The sequence below is a fragment of the Osmerus mordax genome, chromosome 6 (genome assembly GCF_038355195.1).
Source record: "Osmerus mordax isolate fOsmMor3 chromosome 6, fOsmMor3.pri, whole genome shotgun sequence".
In the NCBI taxonomy this organism is placed as follows: Eukaryota; Metazoa; Chordata; class Actinopteri; order Osmeriformes; family Osmeridae; genus Osmerus; species Osmerus mordax.
Window position 1 is genome coordinate 13,422,808 of NC_090055.1, and position 23,206 is coordinate 13,446,013.

At 43.3% G+C, this 23,206-nt stretch overlaps 1 protein-coding gene across 1 annotated transcript; it reads right to left on the reverse strand.

Annotated features, from left to right (window-relative positions):
* Window positions 1–5,143: 5,143 nt before the first annotated feature.
* mtcl3a (MTCL family member 3a) lies at window positions 5,144–21,947 on the reverse strand. The gene is made up of 7 exons (XM_067237468.1): window positions 21,570–21,947; window positions 21,303–21,470; window positions 18,842–19,126; window positions 17,072–17,578; window positions 8,919–8,998; window positions 6,925–8,611; window positions 5,144–6,043 (listed from the first exon to the last, which is right to left on the reverse strand). The coding sequence occupies exons 1-7, from the start codon at window positions 21,945–21,947 to the stop codon at window positions 5,825–5,827; spliced, it is 3,324 nt and encodes a 1,107-aa protein (XP_067093569.1). The 3' UTR covers window positions 5,144–5,824.
* Window positions 21,948–23,206: the final 1,259 nt, after the last annotated feature.

Sequence of the window (23,206 nt, forward strand, 5' to 3'; positions counted from 1 at the left end):
TTACTCAAAAGTCTTTCAATAGTTGAAACAATCTGACTACTAACCTGAACTTCATTGCCACAGCCTAAACTTTGTCAATCTGTTCATGAAAATAATTAATTTCAGCCTAAACCGTACAACGGAACGTTAAATCGAATTCAACCAACGCAATCGCTACCAAGACGAACACAGCAGTAGTCTAGTACTGTACTGTAGTAGTAGAATTTACCGGGGCAGCTTCTCCACACACGGCTATATCGCATTTTGCGTTGTTACTGACAATGATCGCTACCAGTGAGCTTTTTATGAATGAGCGATTTTCCACTAAATAAATGTCAAGCTTATTTACGTTTTGGGGGGCATATTTTCAGTTAGCAGATGGGACTGTCTGAATCGCGATTCCATCTTCTACTGCCGGGTAACGTCGTAGAATAATCTTCAAAGGGGGTTCTTTATTAATGAATGAATGCAATGAGTAGGCTACATGCCTGAAAATATCACGAGAAGGGAAAAACTTAAAATGACGTTTAAGTCATAGAGATTAGGTCCATTTTTACACCGGTCTGCCAAATTTATTCGTTTTGATTCAACGAGGCCTGCACGATCTTTTCCCTCCTGCCCGTGGCTTACGGATGTTATTCGTGAAGAACGGTCCACCCTTCGGGCGGCCGAGAGGAGATGGCGCAAGTCCAAAGGCGGTCTGGACCTTGATAAGTATCACTCCCTCCTCAAATCCTTCTCTTCTCACATAACTGGTGCTAAAACCCTCTACTTTCTGAACAAAATTAACTCTGCTTCAAACCCCCACAAACTTTTCTCTACCTTCTCCACCCTTCTTAACCCACCTCCCCCACCCCCTCCCTCCACCCTGACAGCAGACGACTTCTCCTCCTTCTTTGAGAAAAAAGTCGCCGACATTAGCAGTCGGTTCCCTAAACCCACCTTTCCTACCCTCTCACCCTCCATGACTGACCCAACTAAATGTCTAAACTCTTTTTCTCCCCTGTCTGAGGCAGAGATCTCTGACCTCATTCTCTCTCATCGCCCCACCTCCTGTCCCCTTGATCCTATACCCTCCCCTCTCTTTCAAACCATCTCCCCCTCCATCATAACTTTTCTTCTCCATGTCCTAAACTCCTCTCTCACCTCTGGCACCTTCCCCTCTGCCTTCAAACAGGCTAGAGTTACCCCTCTACTCAAAAAACCCTCCCTTAACCCTGCCGTTCTCCAGAACTACAGACCGGTATCACTGTTACCCTTCCTTTCAAAAACAATTGAACGTGCTGTATCTAACCAACTGTCTAACTTTCTCTCTCAGAACAACCTGCTTGACCCCAACCAATCGGGCTTCAAGACTGGCCACTCCACAGAGACTGCCCTCCTTTCAGTCACCACTGCCCTCCAGTCTGCCAGAGCGGCTTCCAGGTCATCCGTTATCATTCTGCTGGACCTTTCTGCAGCGTTTGATACGGTTAACCACCAGATCCTGCTCGCCAGACTTTCTGAGATGGGCATCACTGGCACTGCACTCCAGTGGATCTCATCCTACCTGTCGGGAAGATCCTACCAGGTTTCCTGGGGAGGCAAACTGTCGGGCCCTCGCCAGCTCTCCACTGGTGTCCCACAGGGCTCCGTCCTTGGACCCCTTCTCTTCTCTCTGTACACCACCTCACTTGGACCAATCATCACCTCCCATGGCTTCTCCTACCACTGCTACGCTGACGACACGCAGCTGTACCTGTCGTTCCCCCCGACCGATCCGGGGATCTCAGCTAGGATTGAGGCCTGCCTCACAGACATCTCCGCCTGGATGACCGAGCACCACCTCCAGCTGAACCTCGCCAAAACAGAACTTCTCATCATCCCGGCTAAACCCTCCATCTCCCACGATCTCTCAATCACCCTGGGATCTGCGACGGTGACCCCTTCATCCTCTGCAAGGAACCTTGGGGTTACCATGGACGACGAGCTCTCCCTCACGGCCCACATTGCTGCGGTCTCCCGGTCGTGTAGATTCACCCTCTACAACATCCGGAAGATCAGGAGATACCTGTCTGAGCACTCCACCCAGCTGCTAGTCCAAGCACTCGTCCTCTCCAAGTTGGACTATTGCAACTCTCTGCTCGCTGGTCTCCCAGCATGTGCAACCCGCCCTCTTCAGAGGATTCAGAACGCGGCGGCCCGCCTGGTCTACAATCTACCCAGACGCTCCCATGTTACCCCGCTCCTCATCTCTCTCCACTGGCTACCTATCATGGCCCGTATCAGATTCAAGACCCTGGTATTGACCTTCCGAGCAGTGAACGGGACTGCACCCGTCTACATCAAGTCTCTCCTGCAGCCTTACACCCCCACCCGCCACCTACGGTCTTCTTCAGACAACCGCCTGGTGGTCCCACCGCTCAAGACCGCCCGGTCCCAACACAAGCTCTTCCCCTGTCTGGCCCCCCAGTGGTGGAATCAACTCCCCACCTCCATCAGAGACACTGACTGTCTCTCCACCTTCAAGAAAAGGCTCAAGACGCACTTGTTCCGGGAGTACAACGGTACTTAGGAACGGTTCGCTTGACCCGATGTTAGTTTCCTCAAGGATCACAATGACTCTTGCTTAGAGACTTGTTGCTCTTGTGGTTAGTGGTAACTGATTTAAATTTTTGGTTCTCGCTGTGATATATTGTTTTATTACTGTTGCTTGCTTTTTCCCACAGGTACACTTGCACTTATAGCTGTTCATGTTGTTTGGTTGTGACTTGTTTAACTACATGCTCTTATGGTTCTTCCCTTTGGCACTTACTTTGGTTGTTCACAATGTGTGCTTCATGTTTTGGCTACTCGCGATGTTTTTTTGGCTATCTTGTTGTTATGATCAGTGACCTATGCACTTTGTAAAGCTCTCTCTTGGAAGTCGCTTTGGATAAAAGCGTCTGCTAAATGAATAAATGTAAATAAATAAATGTAACGATGAGGCTGCCTCTTGCAGGGGAAATGAGAAGACATCTATTTCATTCTACACTTCACTCGTATTTTCAGTTGTAAATGAGCAGCAAAATGCCTTTAATTCTATTTAATCTTTATAAATAATAAGTATGCATTTTCATATAAAATATACATAAATCAGTTGTAAAAATGTCATTCAAAAACGGACCCCTGTGCAACCGACGCAAGCAAGCACACCCTACAATTTCCCCAGAAATTGTACCCTCTCTAGTTATTTTTTTAAATTTTCATCCCACTTTTTTCCGTCGCCTACTCCTTTCACACCGTTTAAGCTAGAAACACCGTTCAAACTTCATTTGATAAAGTCTGAACTTCTCTAGTGTGCTATTACTTTTCTCATTGATAACTTTTAAAGTTTTTAAGGTATTAAAGTTCTAAAGAAGTGCTAAAAAAAATGAATGGGTTTCAATGGTTCAGAATGTTCAAGTCAAATTCAGTTGTGACGTCATGCACTGACAGAACTGTTTCTCAACTGTTTGACACTTTAAAGCGAGCACCCTGGGCTTCTTTGTATTCATTTGTCACTTTTAGTAGAACTATTCACTTCTGATTCTTGATTACGTTGTACTTGCTATTATAGGCTACTTACTAAATGCACTATATGCCAATTGTAATAGAATCGTCTGGTAAATGAGTATAGCTACATTATTGTACACATTTAGATAAAAAGGGTCTGCTCACAGCCAGAGGTCCCTCCTACCAGAATTCAACTTCTATTTCCCTCTCAGTAAAGTACTTGCCACACAACTGTTTTGTGTTTACAATCATTTATAGATCCTGCTTCTCACAGCCGAGTTAGTATATTGTAATTAATTCCTAATTAATTAACACTCCCGCACTACCAGCAGAGAGCGCAAACCGCGCAACTTCATATATCCGATGCACGCCGGCCCCCCCCCACCAGGGGGTGCTGGTGATAAATCAGCCGCAGGGTGCCAAATGTGCTAGGACCGCTACTGAATCGGGTTCTGGTGGCTGCTGCATGTTACATGTTTGGGGCTCAGCATCCAGACTTGGGTATTAGCCAGCATTAAAGCATTTCTCTCCTAGCCAACAGAGATATAAACAGGAAAGGAGGGCGCAAAGCAGGCCGTGGACTTTAATACCGGATAACGTTATTTATATCAGCACGGGGTAGGATTTCTGGCACCAAAACATTGTCGTTGCACCTGCTATTTCAGTCATTGGAGGGGTGCAAGATTTCTGACAGGGGTAGGTGTTGTACGGTCAAAGGATTAGGCAAGGATTCTGCACAGTATAGACTGGACACTTATAAAGTGGACAGCGAATTTACTTCCAGAAGTACAAAAAATATATGGGTTATCTTTTCTCTACAGAAGGACCGACGACAGGCAGGCAGGAGAGGTTTGATGGAGGGTCTTGTGTCTTCAATAACTTTCTGTACCTGACGTGTGTGTGTATGAGAGAGCATGATTGGGGGTTGTCAATGAAATCAGACCCTCCCAGTCTGACGTCAAAGTGATGAACCATCCCCTTAGCTGTGACAAGGCCCATCTCTGTGGTGATCACTCAAAAGATACAGGAAGAGATCACAGACATGTTGCAGTAAGTGTCAACCTACAGGTAATTGACTGACTTGTGTAGCATTGGGGTCAGATGAGATCCAAGATGGCGCCGATGATGGCTGCCTCGGTCGTTAGGTGCACTGTTGGCCTCTTCAACAAGGCCAAGGGACCACACTGACTCAAATGACTTATTGCTTAAAACACTCTGCTTTTGCACTGCACCACAACATGGTACCTTGTACATTTGTATTTTTTGTAATATTTGTATTTTTGTATTTTTATATTGTAATTCACGGCAACTTATATTTATCCCACTTAGTACTGCTAGTTTATGTACCCTTAGTATAGTTAGTCCACATATTTAAATTTGAGGTATATGTTTATTGTATGCACCTTCCTGCCAAAGCAAATTCCTTGTCTGTGCAAACTTTCATGGCGAATAAATCCCTTTCTGATTCTGATTCTGATTCAGAGTAACGTAAATGCTTAAGTTCCTTGGATGCCCTTGGAGCAAGATGAGATAACCCTTAGTGTTGGGACTTTTAGGCACTCAACAGACTTCCAGCATGACTTCCTCAAATGACTACAGGATCTCTAGCAACATGAGGACACTTCAGAATTTGTAAGAAAGGAATATCAAACATGTTCTTACATTTATTACACAAAAAGAAAAGCAAAGGCATCCCTTTCATGATGTTTCACAACTTTCTTTACCACATTCATTCCACAGACTGTATTATCCATTAGATAACCATATACTTGAAGTGAATAAAAGTATCAAATTGCCTTGTTCATTTCATACATTGTTCAGATATGTAGGTATGCTTGAATGCTGTACGGCCCCTAAGAGCAGTAAATTACAAATTAAGCCATCGACATAAAACTATGCGGCGATAGAGCGCAAAATATACTCTGAAAATAATGTCATACACGTAGAGAAGTAGACACCGACTTTTTGGTTGATATTTATAAAAAGGGACATACATGTTTTCTACTGTTGGTAAGAATTACTGCTTGTTCATTATTTTGCAACACTGTTTACGCATGTAAAACTAATTTAAAGATGAAGTCACACAGGTACAGTTCTTGCAGCTAGACCCAGATAACCTACAGCTGGAATCAGCAATTTTAACTCAACCTAATGCAGCAATACATTTTAAAGAGGAGTCCTGAACTCATTCACAGCTAAAGCACTTCCAAGTTGGGTAGGATTAACAGTCTTGGAGCAAGTATTTACACAGAGGAGAAAAGGGAATCAGAAGTTGTCTCTGAGTTATTAGAAGGCATCCTACTGGTTTAGACACAGGCTAGTCATCCTGCAGTTAAATGATGACTGTTTCTGTGTGATATGCCGAGTAGGAGAAGGTGTGTTTCTGGGCAGAGAATGTGGACTGTGTGACGGGAGTGGTGGAGGGAGAAGGAGAGGAGGAGGGTGATGGGGAGTGGCTAGCCCAGCGAGAGGGGAGGCGGCGGTTGGCGGGCCGAGCTGGCCTGGAGAAGGTCTTCTGGACAGACTCTGATGAGGACGTTTCTTGGCTCTCCTGTAAAGTAAGAATCCAGTTACACAGAGCATTCATAAAGAACTTATAAACCAACAATAGTAATGTGCACTCATCTGTTGGTCTGTGCAAACTTTCATGGCAAATAAATCCCATTCTGATTCTGATTTTGATTCGGGGTTCATACCAGAAAGATTTAGGTTATCGACCAAAAGATAAACAACCAAGCGCATTCAGTGAGAATAGCGCTGTATTTAATTACACCAGAGCACTTGACTTTTGTGTTTCTAGCGCTCCTCCGGCTCATTCTTTATTTACTGTAAACCACAACCTTCCTGGCAAAGTGGACGAATATCTGCAGTCAAAGTAGAGAGATACTGTAGCTCCTGGTCCCATGCCCAATCAAATTGGCCTGGTAACTATTCCCAGGATGTCAGGAACATTTGCATGACATTAAAGCAGCTTAATCTTTAGACCTGTGGTCTGCTTGGAGCTCTGAGTCAGCTGCAAAATATTTTATGCAATGAAATTGCAACACAAAGGCCAGAAAGCTTTGCCAACGCAGCCCCAAGATTAAAGGTTTTGGATTTGGGGGTTTGGACAAACTTCCAAGTTAACTTTAAGCCACTAATTCTTTGTTACTGGCTTTAAAAATCAAATAGCTCACATTGCACAAGGCTTTGGCCTCTTTCTGCACATACCAGAAATAAACAACATTCCCTGTGGTGCTGTCCTCTGCCAAGGGCAGTTTTAAAGTATTTCAGAATAGAATGAATGCGAGGTGCACTTTTTTTCTTGAATTTAAAGACATTTTGTAGGAAACACTCTGAACCTTTCAAAATAATGGCATATATGAGCTAAGATGGTGAGAGTGTGTGCATGCACACATGGTTGCATCTATTTGACTGGTAGATTGTACTGACCTGCACAGAAAGGGTCTCTCTGTGGTTGGTCGTCTGGGTGAGGGGTGTGTGGATGTGAGAGCGTGTCTGTGTTTTTCTAGGGGCAGGGTTAAGAGACATGTGGTCCATCTCTAGGATAGCCATCAGCTCTATGCGGTCACCTTCTCCCTGGCTAAATCCAGGTTGGGGCCCCTGAATGAGGCTGGGCTGCCTCTGCTGGTACTGCTGGGCCCAGGCAGCACTTTCATAGCTTTTCAGAATCTTCTCTACAGCTCCATAGTTTGACCTCGAATCTGGGGGCCGTGGGTAGGCAGCCAGAGTCAGGGGCTTCCATGGGTGGTCATTAAGGATCCGACGACCGGGTCTGGAGGTATCTGCCTGGGCTCTATGTCCAGCCTGCGTAGGCAGGGTGTCTGGAGGGGGTTGGGCTGTGCTGCCTGCATTAGCCTGGTGAGGCCTCTCTCCGTGTTGAGCCTTGTTCTGTTTTGGACTGGCACTCACACAATATGCCTTGAGGTTGACAGGTTCTGTTTCTCTATGTCGTGTTATCCGGGACGGGATGTTTGACATTACAACGTTTGAGTCATGTGAGACTACGTTAGATGTTGAACTGTCAAAGGTGACTTCCATCACTTCGCCCTCTTGACGTCTTGAGTCGAGGGAGGGTCTCCTAAGTTTGACCTCAGGATAGTGAGATGGTGTGCTGGACAGGGCGTGCCCTGGACTCTGGACACTGAGCATGTCAGGCTTGCCTCTCTGGTGTTTGACCTCTGTTCTCTGTGGTTGAAGGTCAACTATGGCACCCCGGGGAGTGACCTCATCACCTACAGTTGGACAAACTGGTTCACAGCCCACAGAGACACCTGCTGGGGTCAAATCTTCCACATCGATACCCAGGCCCATCTCAGCCTGAAACAGAGTTCGGTTGAACTCAGCCGTCTTCTGCTCAAGGGTAATGTTCCTCCGGGATCCCTGGGTGTTAGAGCAGACAATGGGGAGATTTGGGGAAGGTAGATCCAAAAAGTATGGGGAATTTTCACCCATGACCAGCCTCTGTGTTTCTGAGCTCATAGGGCTATCAGAAAGTCTATGGTCTAATCGGTTGTCCCTCCCCACGGTCAGGATGTTCATCTCAGATAGGCTCTTCTGAACAGGCACGTAAGTGGACGACTTGCTGCTGCCAAACCGGCTGCCATCGCAGGACCAGCGGTTATGGCAGCAGCCCGAGTTGCAGTTAGAGTTGGTGGGCACAGAGCAGGAGGCTACACCCACCTCTGTCAGGACTTTGCCCTCATTCTCCTGCAGCATTGCCTCAAACTTCCTCACAATGGATGGACTGTTTGACTTCCTGTCCACCACCACACAGGGGCTATGGCACTTTCTGAGAGCAAGGGATTCTTGGGTCTGTACTTCTGGCTCTGGGGGAGTGGGGTTGCTGAGGTACCAGGAAGTGAGGCGAGGGGGGATCGGTGGAGCCACCTTCTCTTGCTCGGGATGTGTGGTGTTTGTTTTTTGTTTCTTGCTACTGGAAGACCAGGAGTCCTTTGTATTGGCCGACCAGGTGATCCAGTTCTGCTCCTCCAGGACCCGAAGATCTGCGTAGAGCTGGTTGAGGTCAAAGGTCATCTCATCCCTCTCTAGTCTGGTACTATCTTTGTCCCCACCCTTTTGACCATCTTCCAAGAGGTACGGGAACTCAGTATTGACCCTAGTGTGAGGGAGATAAGTAGCTAAAAAAAAGTAGCTGGACTGAAGCAATTATCCACCAGAGGGTGTGGTATATCACAAATATACCAACGTGGTTTGTGCCGTCAAATGCCACACAACCCATGGTATATTTGTGATATATCATACCTCCCCAAATGTTTTCTTTCTTTTATACAACGATTACATGATATGGACTTCATTAACATTGAACTCTGCAGAGAAAATAAGTTCCTAAAGTTAGCTTGATGGTCAACTAGTCCCTTATATTGTCTGGTTAGGGAGGAAATACTGAGGACCGAGGACTTCACCTCTTATCTTTAGCCTTCCTCCTGATCTCATCCTGGTAGCTACACAGCTCCTCACTGACCCGAGCTATCTCCTTCAAAGCCTAGACAGAGAGAGAGAGGCAGATGGGTATTAATGAAAGATAAGATTGATAGATCTGGCTTTAGATCTTGGGTAAAGCCAAGGATGATGAAATTGATTCAGACAAAAGAAAGACACGACGAGGGCAGAGGAGGAAAGAAGAGTTGAAAGAATATTGAGTGACAGTGCAAGACAAGTAGGGGAACGGAAGAGAGGATGAAGGGTAGTAGTGAAGATACAGTCAACACTGGAAAATATGCCACAAACAAAATTAAAGATTTCTTAAAATAATATAAAAAATTTAAGCCTTTAAATATATATTTTTCAATAAAGACGATTTATTTTCTTACATCAAGTAAGTGTTTTTCTTGAAACAAGATGAGCCATCTTACATAACAAATAACAGCACCTTACAAACCTTATGACAACTAGAGAGGGTACAATTTCTGGGGAAATTGTAGGGTGTGCTTTTTTGCGTCGGTTGCAGATGAGTCCGTTTATTATGAAACAAGCCAAACCCCCTTTGAAACAAGCTATTCTAACGACGTTGTCACCAGCAGTATTTTTCAGATGGAATCGCGATTCAAACAGTACCATCTGCTAACTGAAAATATGCCCCCAAACACGTAAATAAGCTTGATATTTATTTAGGGGGAAATGGCTAATTAATACGTTTGCTGGAATCATTCACTGAATGTGCCTTTTGACATAAAGTTTAGCCTGTGGCATTGAAGACAGCGACGCACCACACAAGCTTGAGTTTAAATACATTATTTAATGTGACATTACTTACTGTACGTGCAAGTCTTGAATTGCTTAAATGTATGATGCTGCTAGTACACCACGGCACGATACGATACTTGCTGTGCAAAAGTCTCTATCATGCACATTAGTGCACGTTAGTGACGTAAGTAGCGTCATTGACTGTGGCAAGTTAGCCACCGTTAGCTTCACTTTTCGCCACAAAAACTTAATTTATACTTAAACTGTGCAACGGAACGTAAATAAAAATACAACCAACGCAATTGCTACCAAGACGAACCTTTTGACACCGACGTTGTCTATGTAGTCCAAATATTGAGGGATCCTTAGGGGTGCGAAAATAAACAATAATAATAAATAAAGAAATATATATGTGAGAGAACAAAGGTTGTGCCCTTGCCGAAGGCAAGCGCACCCAATAATAACTAGAGAGTGTACAATTTCTGGGGGAATTGTAGGGTGTGCTTGCTTGCGTCGGTTGCAGATGGGTCAGTTTATTAACTGTAATTTTTACAACTGATATTTCTGTATATTTTATATAAAAATGCATACTTATTATTTATGAAATTTAAAAGCATACATTTGTTGCTGCTCATTTACAATTCAAAATACAAAAAGTGAAGTGTAGAATGAAATTTCTCATCTTCTGAAGTCTTCTCATTTCCCCTGCAAGAGGGAATAGTGATAAGCATCCTCAGTTGAAAAGTTGGATCAAACGAAGATATTGTAGCCTGGGTGCCAGCCAAACTTAGCCCGCCCACAAAAATATGTGGTCAGGAAGTTGGGTCTGGGGTCGCTCGGTTGGGGAAAAATTATGTCCGAACAAGAGCTGTTCGGACCAATCAAATTGTCAGGGCGGGCTTTATACGATGATGGACAGATGATCAACAGTAACGTAATCAACCACATCACCAAATAGCGCTTGGGTTGAATTTGTTTTCAACAAACAACATACTACGTTGCTCTGATTGGTTGTAGGTCTATCCAATTGAGTGAAGAGGCATTTTTTTCCAGGTTCGGTTGAAACACGCCCCATACTTATGGAGGATTATAGGGGCCAAAACTAAATAAATAAATACTTGGATAAATAAATAATTATACAACACAAATCTTAAATAAATGACTAATTATATAATGAAATGCCTAATTGACATACAAAATATATAAATTACTAATTAAATGAGACACTAAATATATAAATGTTACATGTATTTGTGTGTATATATGTAGCCCCTTGCTAGTATTTTATTTCATATTGCATTTGTTTATTATTTCTATTGTCTATTATTTCTGTTCAGATAAATATGCTGTTAAGTTTCATATATTTTATATAATAATGTTTAAACAGATTGTTCATATTTACATTAGAATGTCTGTGAGCTTATTGGCTCATAAGTTTTATTTGACCTTTGACCTGTCGAGGTATATGTATGGGAAGGAACGGAAGAAGAGGGGAGAAGATGGTGGAGAGTGGGTCCAGAGTTTCAGTATTGAGTTGCCAATTAGGGGACCTTTGAATGACTGTAACCTGTAATGTGCGGGCTGTCGGTCAGATAACTCAGCAGCAGGTTGCACGTGCATACTGGACTTGGGACGGGAAAGGAATCGAATTCGACGGACAGTCCAATTCAAGGAGCCTTTTTTGTTCTTCTGGACACTGAGCTACTCACCAAACTTTTACTCTTCAAGCCACGAGGTGGCTGGTGCGCCACGAGTTGCCCATCGACCGAGGGAGATTGCACGGCGTGGCCCAACGCACATTAGCAACATTCGGCAACAATCGACAGACTTTTATTTCTCTTTATTTTCAAGTGACTGTGGTAGGCAGATAATAACCTTGGTGTACTGATGTTTACTACCGAGTGATATGCTTATATTAAACAACGTGTATTTTTGTTAAAGTAAAGGACCTATTTTATTATAAATAGTAAGTATAGTAAAAGGAACTCAGGGCGCCCCAACCAGTATTTTGTTAACGTAAGTTAAGCCCAAAAACGAGGCTCAAGGGGCGCTACATATATATATATATTTACGTTTTAATGTGTTCACATTTATTTATTATACTTACATTTATTTATTTATCCTTACATGTATTTATCCTTACATTTATCCACGGTGTAACTTGCTGCAGCAAAATAAATCCGTCATCCGCCATCACCAAGTCAGGGGGCGGGTTAAAGCCTCTGATTGGTGGTTCAACTTGAATCGACTGCTTTTGACTCATTCAAGATGGCAGCACCTAGTGCGGATTCAATGAATGAAATATTGCATGCTACAGTGGTCGAAGTTTTGTCGGTAGCTGAAGAGATGCAGGCAACTGGCAATTCACTTCTATTTTCTACATCATATTGAGAGCTTCGCTGAAATTATAGCAATGATATCAGCCCTGACTGACACAGACATCAATGAAAATGTGTTCACGATCCTCGGTGAGATGGTACAGCATAGGGGTGCGAATCGATCTCAAGACCGATAGTATCGATACCAACGTTGGTATCAGTAGCCGATTGATTGATACTAGCGTGATAAGATCGATACTTAAGTTTCAATTTCTGTTCTCTACATTCAGTACACAATTCCCTTTACATCATAGTGGTTGTAACTTGTGCAAACACCATCTAACTTCGCTCAGGCTCACTTTGCCCCTCCCCTGCTAGGCTGTGAGTTGTTTCCGGCGTGTATGTGCAGTAACACGACTCAGCGGCACACACTAACGGTATTTTTGCCAAAACTCTTTGTCCTGTGTTTTATTATGATCATAATAATGAACAAGTAATTAAAGGAAAAATCATTAAATGATCATGAAAATTCTAATTTTAAATTTTAATTCAAATTTTCATATTGATGTTGCATTCACTTCATAACTTATGAGGCATTGCGCCCTCGACACGAAAGTAGATAAACTGCTTTTCTAAGTAAAAAGTAATATTGCAAATCAGCAATATTGGTATTGGCAGGGGCGCCGTATGGCCATGTATTTACTCCTTGGTATCCCACATACCACATTTTGCAGTATCGCACACCCCTAGCAGCTGCAGAGTGAGGCAATAGAAGATCCCTCTAGATCGAAGAGAGCTTGATCGACTGGTTGAGCTTGCCTGGTGTGTAATACTGTTCATTCACCAATCAGAGGCTTAAACCCACCCCCTGACTTGGTGACGCAGACGACGGATTTATTTTGCTGCAGCAAGTTACACCGTGGATAAATGTAAGGATAAATAAATAAATGTAAGGATAAATAAATAAATGTAAGTATAAATAAATGTGAACACAACGTTAAAACGTAAATATATATATATATTTATACAGGGAGTCAGAAGGCTGAGCGGTGAGGGAGTCGGGCTAGTAATCCGAAGGTTGCCAGTTCGATTCCCGGTCATGCCAACTGACGTTGTGTCCTTGGGCAAGGCACTTCACCCTACTTGCCTTGGGGGAATGTCCCTGTACTTACTGTAAGTCGCTCTGGATAAGAGCGTCTGCTAAATGACTAAATGTAAATGTAATGTATATATATATATACACACAAATACGTTTTAAGGAGGAAACCTATTGTTATTGTTAGTTAGGATTCCTCCGTAAGGAGGAAACCTATTGTTATTGTTAGTTTTATTATTATTATTCTAGTACCATGGGTGTCAATGGCAGCCCCTAGAACCCTTGGATAACTTTTTGTGAAATTTGGCACACACATTAAGGACAGTTCCTTCTATACCTACACCAAGTTTCATGTATCCCATTAAACCACTCTAGCGCCACCAATGGGTCAAAGTTGGACTTGTGTTTACTCACGCAACTTTGAACCGTATGCCTGATTTTCAAAAATGAGGTACCATAGGATTCCCTGGATCAAGACGAGTTCAATGACGTCAATTTCCGGTTATATAGATTTTCCGCTATTTCCGGTTGTATCAAAAACCTTTGAAAGCCTACTCCTCCTACAATTTTTGTCATATCTTCTTCAAAATGACCAGAGATGAGCTTCAGACCAAGCCTCACAAAAGTTATCCCATGGCATTTTGATTTTATAAACCGTTTGTCCGGCACAGCCAATCAAAATCAGCAATAAAAGAAACCAAACAGTAAGTTGGGTCAAATCTCAGCAAATCTTTGAGATATCAACACGTAACTTGGTATGTCACAAGGAAGACACTACAACATGTTACCATTTGCAAAGGCTATTTCATATCTTCAAAAATGGTTGATATAAAGCAAATCCAATTTATCGCTAAAATAATGCTTTACACATCCACCGGTCAAAAACTGATACTTTGATTCAATCACAAGTTCATATGAAGACTCTTGAGAATGTTTAGTACACAAATCTGAGGAAAAGTTGACTGTAACATGAAAAGTCGATTTGTGGTGAATATTTTAAACATGCATGCTTGGCTAATTGCGAAACGAAATTTCCAATGAAATGTCTCCCCTGCTCTTCAGCGCGCGCGTGCTCCACATTCTCACACACTCAGCCTTTCCCGTTGACACACGCGCGGGCTTGGCGAGACGCATACACAACATTTCAGGAAATTGTGGGCTGACCAAGCCCCCACTCATTCCTTGGCTTGAAGTGAAGGCCCTTGTGGATCTTGATGTTAATGCATTTTAGAAAAAGTTCTCAAAATCCTGAAACATTGATAGTATAGGCCAGGAGTAACTACCACACCACAAATGACGCACCATTATCCATAGGTGGCGCTACGGCCAAGCCCCAATTTTCCATTTACAAAGTGATGCCATTCGCATCCCATTTGTCCCAAAATTCTGAAATTCATTAGATATGCCTTATTTCTCATGAGGAACAAAAAAGCCTCAATAACCTATAACGGCCGCCATATTGGATTTTTTTGTACAATAAAGATTTAGGAAACACGTTTGTTTGCTACTTCTCCTACAATTTTTGTCCAATCTTCCCCAGAATTGGCAGGTATCATCGTCAGAGCAACCCTCACTGAATTCTTCAACAGATTTTTGAATTTCAAAACCGTTTGTCCGGTACAGCCAATCAAAATCGTCAACAAAGCAACCAAACAGGAAGTTGGATCAAATCTCAGCAAATCTTTGAAATATCACCACCAAACTTGGTGTGTCATGTGAAAGACACTGCATCATGTTCCCATGTGAGAAGGCAAGTTAATATCTTAAAAAATGATTGAAATAAAGGAAATCTAATTTATTTCTAACGCTAAAATAATGCTTTACACATCCGCCAGTCAAAAAACTCTGATTCAATCACATGTTCATAAAGACTCTTGAGAATGTTTAGTACACAAATCTCAGAAAAAGTTGACTGTAACATAAAAAGTTGAATTTTGGTGAATATTTGAAAAATGCATGCTTGGCTAATTGTTAAGGAAATGTCCAATGAAATGTCTCCCCTGACCCTCAGCGCGCGCGCTCCACATTCTCACACACTCAGCCTTTCCCTTGACACACGCGCAAGCTTGGCGAGACGCATACACAACATTTCAGGCAATTGTGGGCTGACCAAGCCCCCACTCATTGCTTGGTCTTTAGCAAAGGCCCATGTGGATCTTGGTGGTATTGCATTTCCGATTTTGTATGCAATGGTAAAAGTTCTAGTATAGGTCAAGAGTAACTACCACACCACAAATGGCCCAATATCACCCATAAGTGACGCTACAAGCCACGCCCTGATACACAAAGATACAAGGCTTTCTGGAATGGGTATGCTCACCAAGCCCCCTCCCTTCACTCCTTGGCTTGAAATAAAAGCCCTTGTGGATCTTGATGGTATTGCATTTCAGATTTGGTATCCCATTGGTAAGTCTACAGCATGGATGTTTCTATACAGTGACAATTTGTGAAGAATATACATTTTTCAATGGTTCGCAATGTTTTGGAGGAATCCGCCATTGCTGCTTGCAGCTATATTTTAAGCCTGTTATTGTATAAGTCTATAGTTCTTGCAAATGTAAATCAAGTTAACTGGTGATTTTCGTTGTTTGTATTCTTCCCCTGCTAGCTAAATTGTCTGTTGATTCGATTGCTGCCCTTGCTCAGGTTTATATTTTAAGTGCATTATTATGCTGAAGTAGTTTTAATGAATAAAAAGTGGGTTTATTGTTATTATTTGCTACAGAATACTTAGCCTATCAAGATCAAATGAAGCAGGCAGTGTACATGCTTCAGAGTGGCCTACCTTAATCGATAGGCTAGGCTACTGACCATTTACAATAATTTGTTACGTCAATTATTAATTGGCAGCATTTATGCCATTTAGAACATACTTCATGAGTGTAAGGTGTCTTTAAGTAGCCAAACTTTATTGCTTTAGGGGAAATAGGACGAAAATAAGTGCAATATTACATTAGACTATTACATTAACCTGTTCCGAAATATAGGTGTTGTTTTGGGGGGGGGGGGGGATGCAAAACACCTGGGAATAAATACATTGATTAGAAAGAAGAAGAAAAAAAAGAATATATATACCCTTTTTTTTGGGGGGGAGCACCGAAGACCCATTTTGACCCAGGAAAAACCCTGTTAGGTGCCTTATTATGCTGAAGTAGTTACACGGCATTAAGATAAGGTAATTAATAGCGGGTTTATTGTATTATTAGCTACAGTATGTTTAGCCAATATGTCAAGATCAGATTAAGCAGACCGTTCCGTTTCATCCGTAAAACAGTTTTTCGGATGCAGTGGGGGTTCGGACAGGCCTGCTCCCACTGCTAAAATAAATCCTAGCGGAAACACTGAGAGGGTACAATTTCTGGGGAAATTGTAGGGTGTGCTACATGTGCTGCTAGTACACCACGGCACGATACTCGCTGTGCAACAGCACATCTATGCACGTTGTATCCATGTGTCGTCGCTAACGTGTGCTGACGTTATGACGTAGGCTAGCACTGAGTACCCTTTGTTGACAAAAGGCACTTTTTGCCACAAATAATTAATTTCAGCCTAAACCGTGCAACAGAACGTAAATAAAAATACAAGAAACTCAATCGCTACCAAGACAAAACTTTTGACAGCGACTTTGTCTATGTAGCCCAAATATTGACTGATGCTTAGGGGGGCAAAAAGAAATAATTATAATATATATGTGAGAGAACAATGGTTGTGCTAAAATAAGCTAAAATAAAAGCTTGTTTCATCTGAGGTATGACTCAAAACAAGACGTTTTCCAGACTATCACTTATATTCAACATGCAATGTCAAAAAACAAATCCCTAAATCTCACTGAAATGTTACTCGTTAGATGATTGTGTCTTATTTTCAGTGTAATTAGATATTTGGACAAGAAATTAGAAGACAAGAAAGGACAAGAAAGTATACTTGGTAAGATTGAGTTTTTTAGCAGTTGACTTACAGCGTTGAGAGCAGTTGTGTTCCTTTTTTTCCCGCTGCTGTAGCTAGAGTCCTTGCTATGGCTTCTGCTGAAAGGTGCCTGGACTCTGACATTATCTTTATCCATGATGTCCCTCTCAGGCCCCTGTCCCATCACTCCTTTCAAGATGGCCTCCAGCTCTGAAGTGTCAACTTCCTGTATCCCAACAGACTCCTCCTCCTCCGCCTGCAGGACTCCGCCTAGTTCATCCAACCGTTCCACCTGGCTGCTCCTGACGACACAGTTGGCAATGGAATTTGTCATGCTTTTTCCATAGCGACCAGCCGATCCATGATTGTTGCTAGAGTTGCTGCTGCTATGGTTGGTGCGTTGGGGGGTTTCAGACTGACAGCTGCTGCTGGGGGGGTTTGAGACCGAGGGTTCACTGAGCAAGCTGGACCCCGTACATCTGGAATGCAAACTGAAACTCTGACCAACGTCTTGAACGTTCCCTCCTCTTTCTCTCCTTGATCTCACCTCCTTGTACAGCTACGAAAGAGAGGAGGAAAGGAGACATCCTTTACTTAAACGTAAAGGACCCAACCATTACTGGGTTTTCCCCTTGGCTCGTTGTATGCATCTTGACAAATGTTTTAGTTCACATAAATGCATTGGTAAACAAATAGTTAATGAGATTTCAGTGACCTTTCCCATTCTCCAATTAAAGGCCAGACTTTCTACCCCTCCTCTACCTCTTCTCCCCGTCTACCCAACTCTCCCAGCCTCCATTCTTACACTTTCCCTTTCCCTCGCATCTCATCTGCTCCACCTTTCCTTGTGACCCTCCACCTCCTTGCCTATTTTTAAATATCTTAACAGGTGAGGACTGGGAACTGAGCCGTGACACAAAGCCAATGACATACAATGGGTCCTACAGACATGGGTTGAATTGTTGGTTATTCTCCTTTCAGATTTTGCATCCAGGCAGCTCATTATTTTGCGGGAAAAGCAGCATTATGTCCACCAGCTACCTACCAAAAACCTCTCACTCATCTTTCATAACACACAGTTGAATTACAAACAATGAATTAGCAACACTCTGATGAGAGCACGTGACATGCAACAGGTCTGAAATACAGCCTTGCCCTGAAGGTACAGGACACATGTTCTGACAGAAATAGCTTGAAGCTATGGATGGGGTAGCATCTCTTTGATGTGTGCAGGTCTTGTGCAAAAAATAGGCACCGGATGGCACGATCTGCAGGCATGTTTAGCACCACATACCACTGTTTACTGTCTTGCATTTTTAGTTTCCAATGCGGAAGTATTTAGAATTATAAACAGTATACTATTTAAAGAATTCACATTTTTGTACATCTATTGCTAATCTGTAAGCTCGCTGTCCACTGTTCCGGAGGACATGTGGCCAAACAATGTTTCACATTTATGGACGTGTTTTCATTTATTTGCTAAGCTGATGAGATGAAAAACATCATGTGTGATGTGTGAATGACCACATCTACTAAACATTCTATTGACATGTAGACAAACACATAACTATACTGGTGGCATTATTAGTGATGCACCAAAATGAAAATTCTAGGCCGAAACCCAAAATTCAGGATGCAGTTGGCCAAAATCTTAATTGTAATAATATTAGACTTTGTCAAAGTGTGAGATCAGTTTGGGAAAACAATATAGGAGTGGAGAGGTCATCTATACTAGTTTAGCTCTCTGGGTGTAACTGATCAGAAAGTTTACAAGCTACTGTTGCATAGTACAGTATTTGACTCAGGTCGGCTCTCATCTCACCTCCTCTATCTTGGTCTGCATGTCTCTGAGCTGGCTCTCCCACTCCCTCCTCTCAGTGTCGAAGCGCTCCAACAGCTCGGAGCGCTCCTTGAGCCAGCCATGCTCATTGAGATCCAGGCGACAACGTAGGTCCATGGCGGCCGTGTGGGTGTCGGCAAGCAGCTGTCGCTGCTCCTCCCTGTCCCTCTGCAGCATCTCACTGGGCCCCACCCCACCTCCTTGCACCACCTCCGCACCCACACCCCCAACCACGACAAGCCCACTTGCACTTCCTCTAGCTTCCAGCTGGGGGGGGAGGGAGGGAGGGAGGGGGTCAGAATGACATCAGGGAAGCAAGAGAATGATAATTAAGGTGTGGCAAGAAGAGAGCGATGGTGGAAGTGAGGGACCAGAGGGACAAGGGGAAAGAAAGAAAGACATGAGAGGAGGCGAGAGAAACAAGAGACTTAAAACATCCTGTGGAGTTCACTGAGGATTATGGACAATTTCTCGCTTCCCCAGGATATCACACCAGAACCTGTCATCACCTACTTCCTGTGTCCATGACAGGGGAGGATACAAGAGAAGTAGTTAAATTAGATAAGAATGACCTTAACATGTCTCAATGTAATATGTAAATATGTAATATTTCAATATGGTTAAGACATTTGTTGTAATTTTCTTGTGCTTAGATCAACCAGGCCTTAAATCTGCTATGAGGGGTTGAGGTTAAAGTTGGAGGACATTTGCTTTTTCTGCTGGAGTCAAATAATGAAATATGCAGCTTTGAATTTGAATTAGCCCAGGACAATGCATCTTTTTATGCTGCAGTTGGGACATGTTAGCAACATAGCCTAACCTCCACCATAAAGCTCTCTCTCTGTCAAGAAGCTATTTCTGCAAGCGGCCAAGGGCCATGAAGTATGGAGACAGAACAGAGCAGTTCTGTCTGTGTCCCAGTGCTTTGAACTCTTTCCACAATTGCAGAGGAAGGATGACTGGAACTGTCCACAGTCTATTTCAAACCATAACATAAACATACAAAGAAGGAGTGCAAAAACAGAGAAGTGCACAGAAATAGCCTGAGGAAGGCAGACTGACTCTTCTCTTAACATACTTATACATTAACCCCACACACACACACACACACATACACACTAACTACATACTGAAGACAGACACAGAAAGGGGACTGTGTCCCCATGGTGTGTCCCATTATAAATAGGTGACACACAGCCAAAGACTTACAATGTCACATTCCTCAGGGTGGGGAAAGAGAGTAACTGGAAGGGGGGAGATGCTTCTGTCTTAGTAAATCAGAAGTATGCGCAAAATATGTCTGCAAATATCCGTCACTGGATGCCTGATGGAAGGGCCCGGGGGCTTGGAGGAGCAGCTTATGTTTGAACTAGACTGTGGCAGGATGTGGTGAAGGGAGAAAACAGTTTTTACAATGGAGCTCACTCCTCCCAGCATAGCTCTACAGAAGGCCAAACCAACATTCCCTCTCTGTTTATGTAATCATACTCTAGTGTATACCCACTAGCTCGAAACTAAAGGGGACAACATTTGAATTCAAGAGAAAAGTTGCTCACTTGACTTGGACTCATAGAAAAGTCAAAAAACTGTTTTTTATCTTACACAGTAAACCAAATACTGGTTACTTGGGCAAGACAAGTATGAAATATCACATGCTAGAGGATGTAGTTTACACAGTGTGAATGGACAAGGATTTATATGCAGGTGCATATTGTACTGTCCAAACATACACACACACAGTCACAGTACACATACACACACAAACACAACTCCCTGGCAGTCACATTGGCATGGTGGCATAAAAGTCAGAGGGGCATTAAGACGGCAGCTTTCCCTTCTGACTGGCCAGATAAACACACTCACCAGCACACTGCCTGCTCAATCTGATTCTGTCTTGGTTGTTCCACTGTTTTCCACAGTGGAAAAAAACCCTAAGCAATTCTTTCTTCCTTTGAAGAAACATTTAGCCTATTGTTGACTTGCAGCTGTTCACAATAGCTCATCCAGAGAGCAGAAACTGGTGAATGGTGAACTGTGGATCTGGCTAGGGGGACACACTAAGCTTTTCTCGTTTTGGGTGTAGAGCTTTTATCTTAGTGGGAGCTTGAAGGGGTGCCAGGAAGACTTATCGCCTCAATACCTGAGTGATAAGTGTGACCCCCAAACCTACTCACCACATTTACGCATCTTGGGCCTCAGACATATAATCTGAGAGTCTGAGTGCTGGCAGGGGAGAGTTGTTGGAGAAAGAAAAAATGACTGCCTATTCAACATGCATGGTATCCTAACCCAGGTAGGCCTACTTGGTAAACTGCATTAGCTCAGTAAGCTGATGTCTAGCTCACTGAATCTCACTAAAGTATGAACACACAAGCACAGTCACTCAAATACCTATATTACATAGGAATGCCTATCATGACGTTAATGGTTGTTGTTATTGTACCTGTGCAATTCGGCATTTCAGCTCTGCTCTCTCTAAGTCCCATGCGCATCTGTCCCTTGTGTACTGCAGTTGTAGCTCGCTCCTCTTCTCCTCCTCTCTCTTTACTTCCCCCTGTACCTCTTCCAAAACCGATTTCAGGTCTAACAAAAGCCTTCTGTTCTCCCCACCCTGCAAAACGAAAATGAAGACACCTTTACATGATAGAGTCAAATCCTACTGTCAGCTGGAGAGCAATTTCCTTTTTAGTCCTCAGCTAACTTTATTTACTTGTATATCAGCAACTTGTCTTAAAAGTATTTCCTTCTCTCGCATCCATTCCTCCTTGTCCTGTCCGTGGCGTTTTTTTAAGTCTTCAAAAAAAAAAATTATGCGAGTGTCATGAGTCTGGGGTTCAGGCCTCCGAACTTGCGCTCGAGCATCCTCAAGTGATGTTCCAACCCCCGGTTGAAGCTGGTCGAAGAACTGGCCGACGGTGGGGGGAGATGAGAACCTTCTAAGCGGACTGCAACTTTTCCCCCTGCCACTCTCTCTGCCCAGCCTCGAGCACGGAACGAATTCCCAACCCTGAGCTGGCACGTAACCGCCACCACCACCACCACCACCACCCCCGTGCAACCCTGACCCATTTCCGAAAGCATTCCACATTTCTCAACCAGTAACAAGCAAACACAAAATGACAGCCTACTGGTGACCGGTATGTAGCCGCAGCCGTTAATTAACCAACCCCGGACATTTCCCTTGTCGCCTGTTCTCTACGGCAGCCACCACCGCTTCGTTCGCGCAGCAGCCACTAGGCGCATTTTGTCCGCTCCATGTCACCACACGTTGCTTGACAAGGTCAAGCTGTCATTCTGGTGTGAGACAGTCTGCGGAGGTCTCACTGTACATTCCCTCACCTACAGATGTCTCCAAGCGTCTTTGCATGTCAAATCGTAGACGCGTTTTCATTACGTAACCATAAACTTCTGGATTCTTAGGAACTATTTCGCTGCTTGTGTAGTCAGGGGCACCCAGTAACGACTCCGTCGTAGACAGAGTCATTGCCAAAAATATACATGACCCACTAATGTAAGGGCTGCAGAGTATTTTTACCCCTGTAACCATGTATATATTTTCCTTCAATAACCAGCTGGTAGAAACGGAGAAAGGTTGGCGCAGAACTTGAACAGGCTAATTAATCACGTATCAGTACTGTCAGAAGCTGCAATATATCGCTTGTCTTTGATTTGTGGCTAACCACATAGGAGTCCAGTGTGACGGTGGCACTCATTACGTTTACGTGCAATACCCATCACGTTTTTGTCAGAACTTTGACGTCAGGGCTAGCTTTTGCCCATTAATGTCACAACATGTTGACTGAAGACTATCCTCCATCAAGAACAACATGGATTGGATGTTCTTAGTAAACAACCTTGTTGACATTACTTTACTGACAAACAGGCTACCCTAAAACTATGGCACTTGGTTAGGTCTTCTAGGCAGTAATGTCTTACCTGTTCGTGCCAAAAGATGAGTTTGACTGACAACCAAACGAGTTGTTTTCCAAAGGCTGTTTTCTTAGGCGATGTTATGTTGTAGTCTTGCGCGCAAATGAAATCGCACAAAAATTAAACTTTTCGAGGTACATGTCATTTTAATAATGCCCAAACAGTAGCCTACTTGCGCGACAGCTGCAAATCTCCGCACGCACACATCTCCCCCTCAGAGCTGGTCATAATATATGACGTATTATCCAGCGGTGGAATGAGAGTAAATGACCGGTCCCGCCCGCATTTCTGGAGCAATCCGAATAGTTATATAAACAATCCCACACACCCAGTCTACTCCTGGCTTCCAATTGTTGTAAGACCGGATACTTATTGCCCTCTGACGTCATCTGCGGTCTGACACGGATACTTATTGCC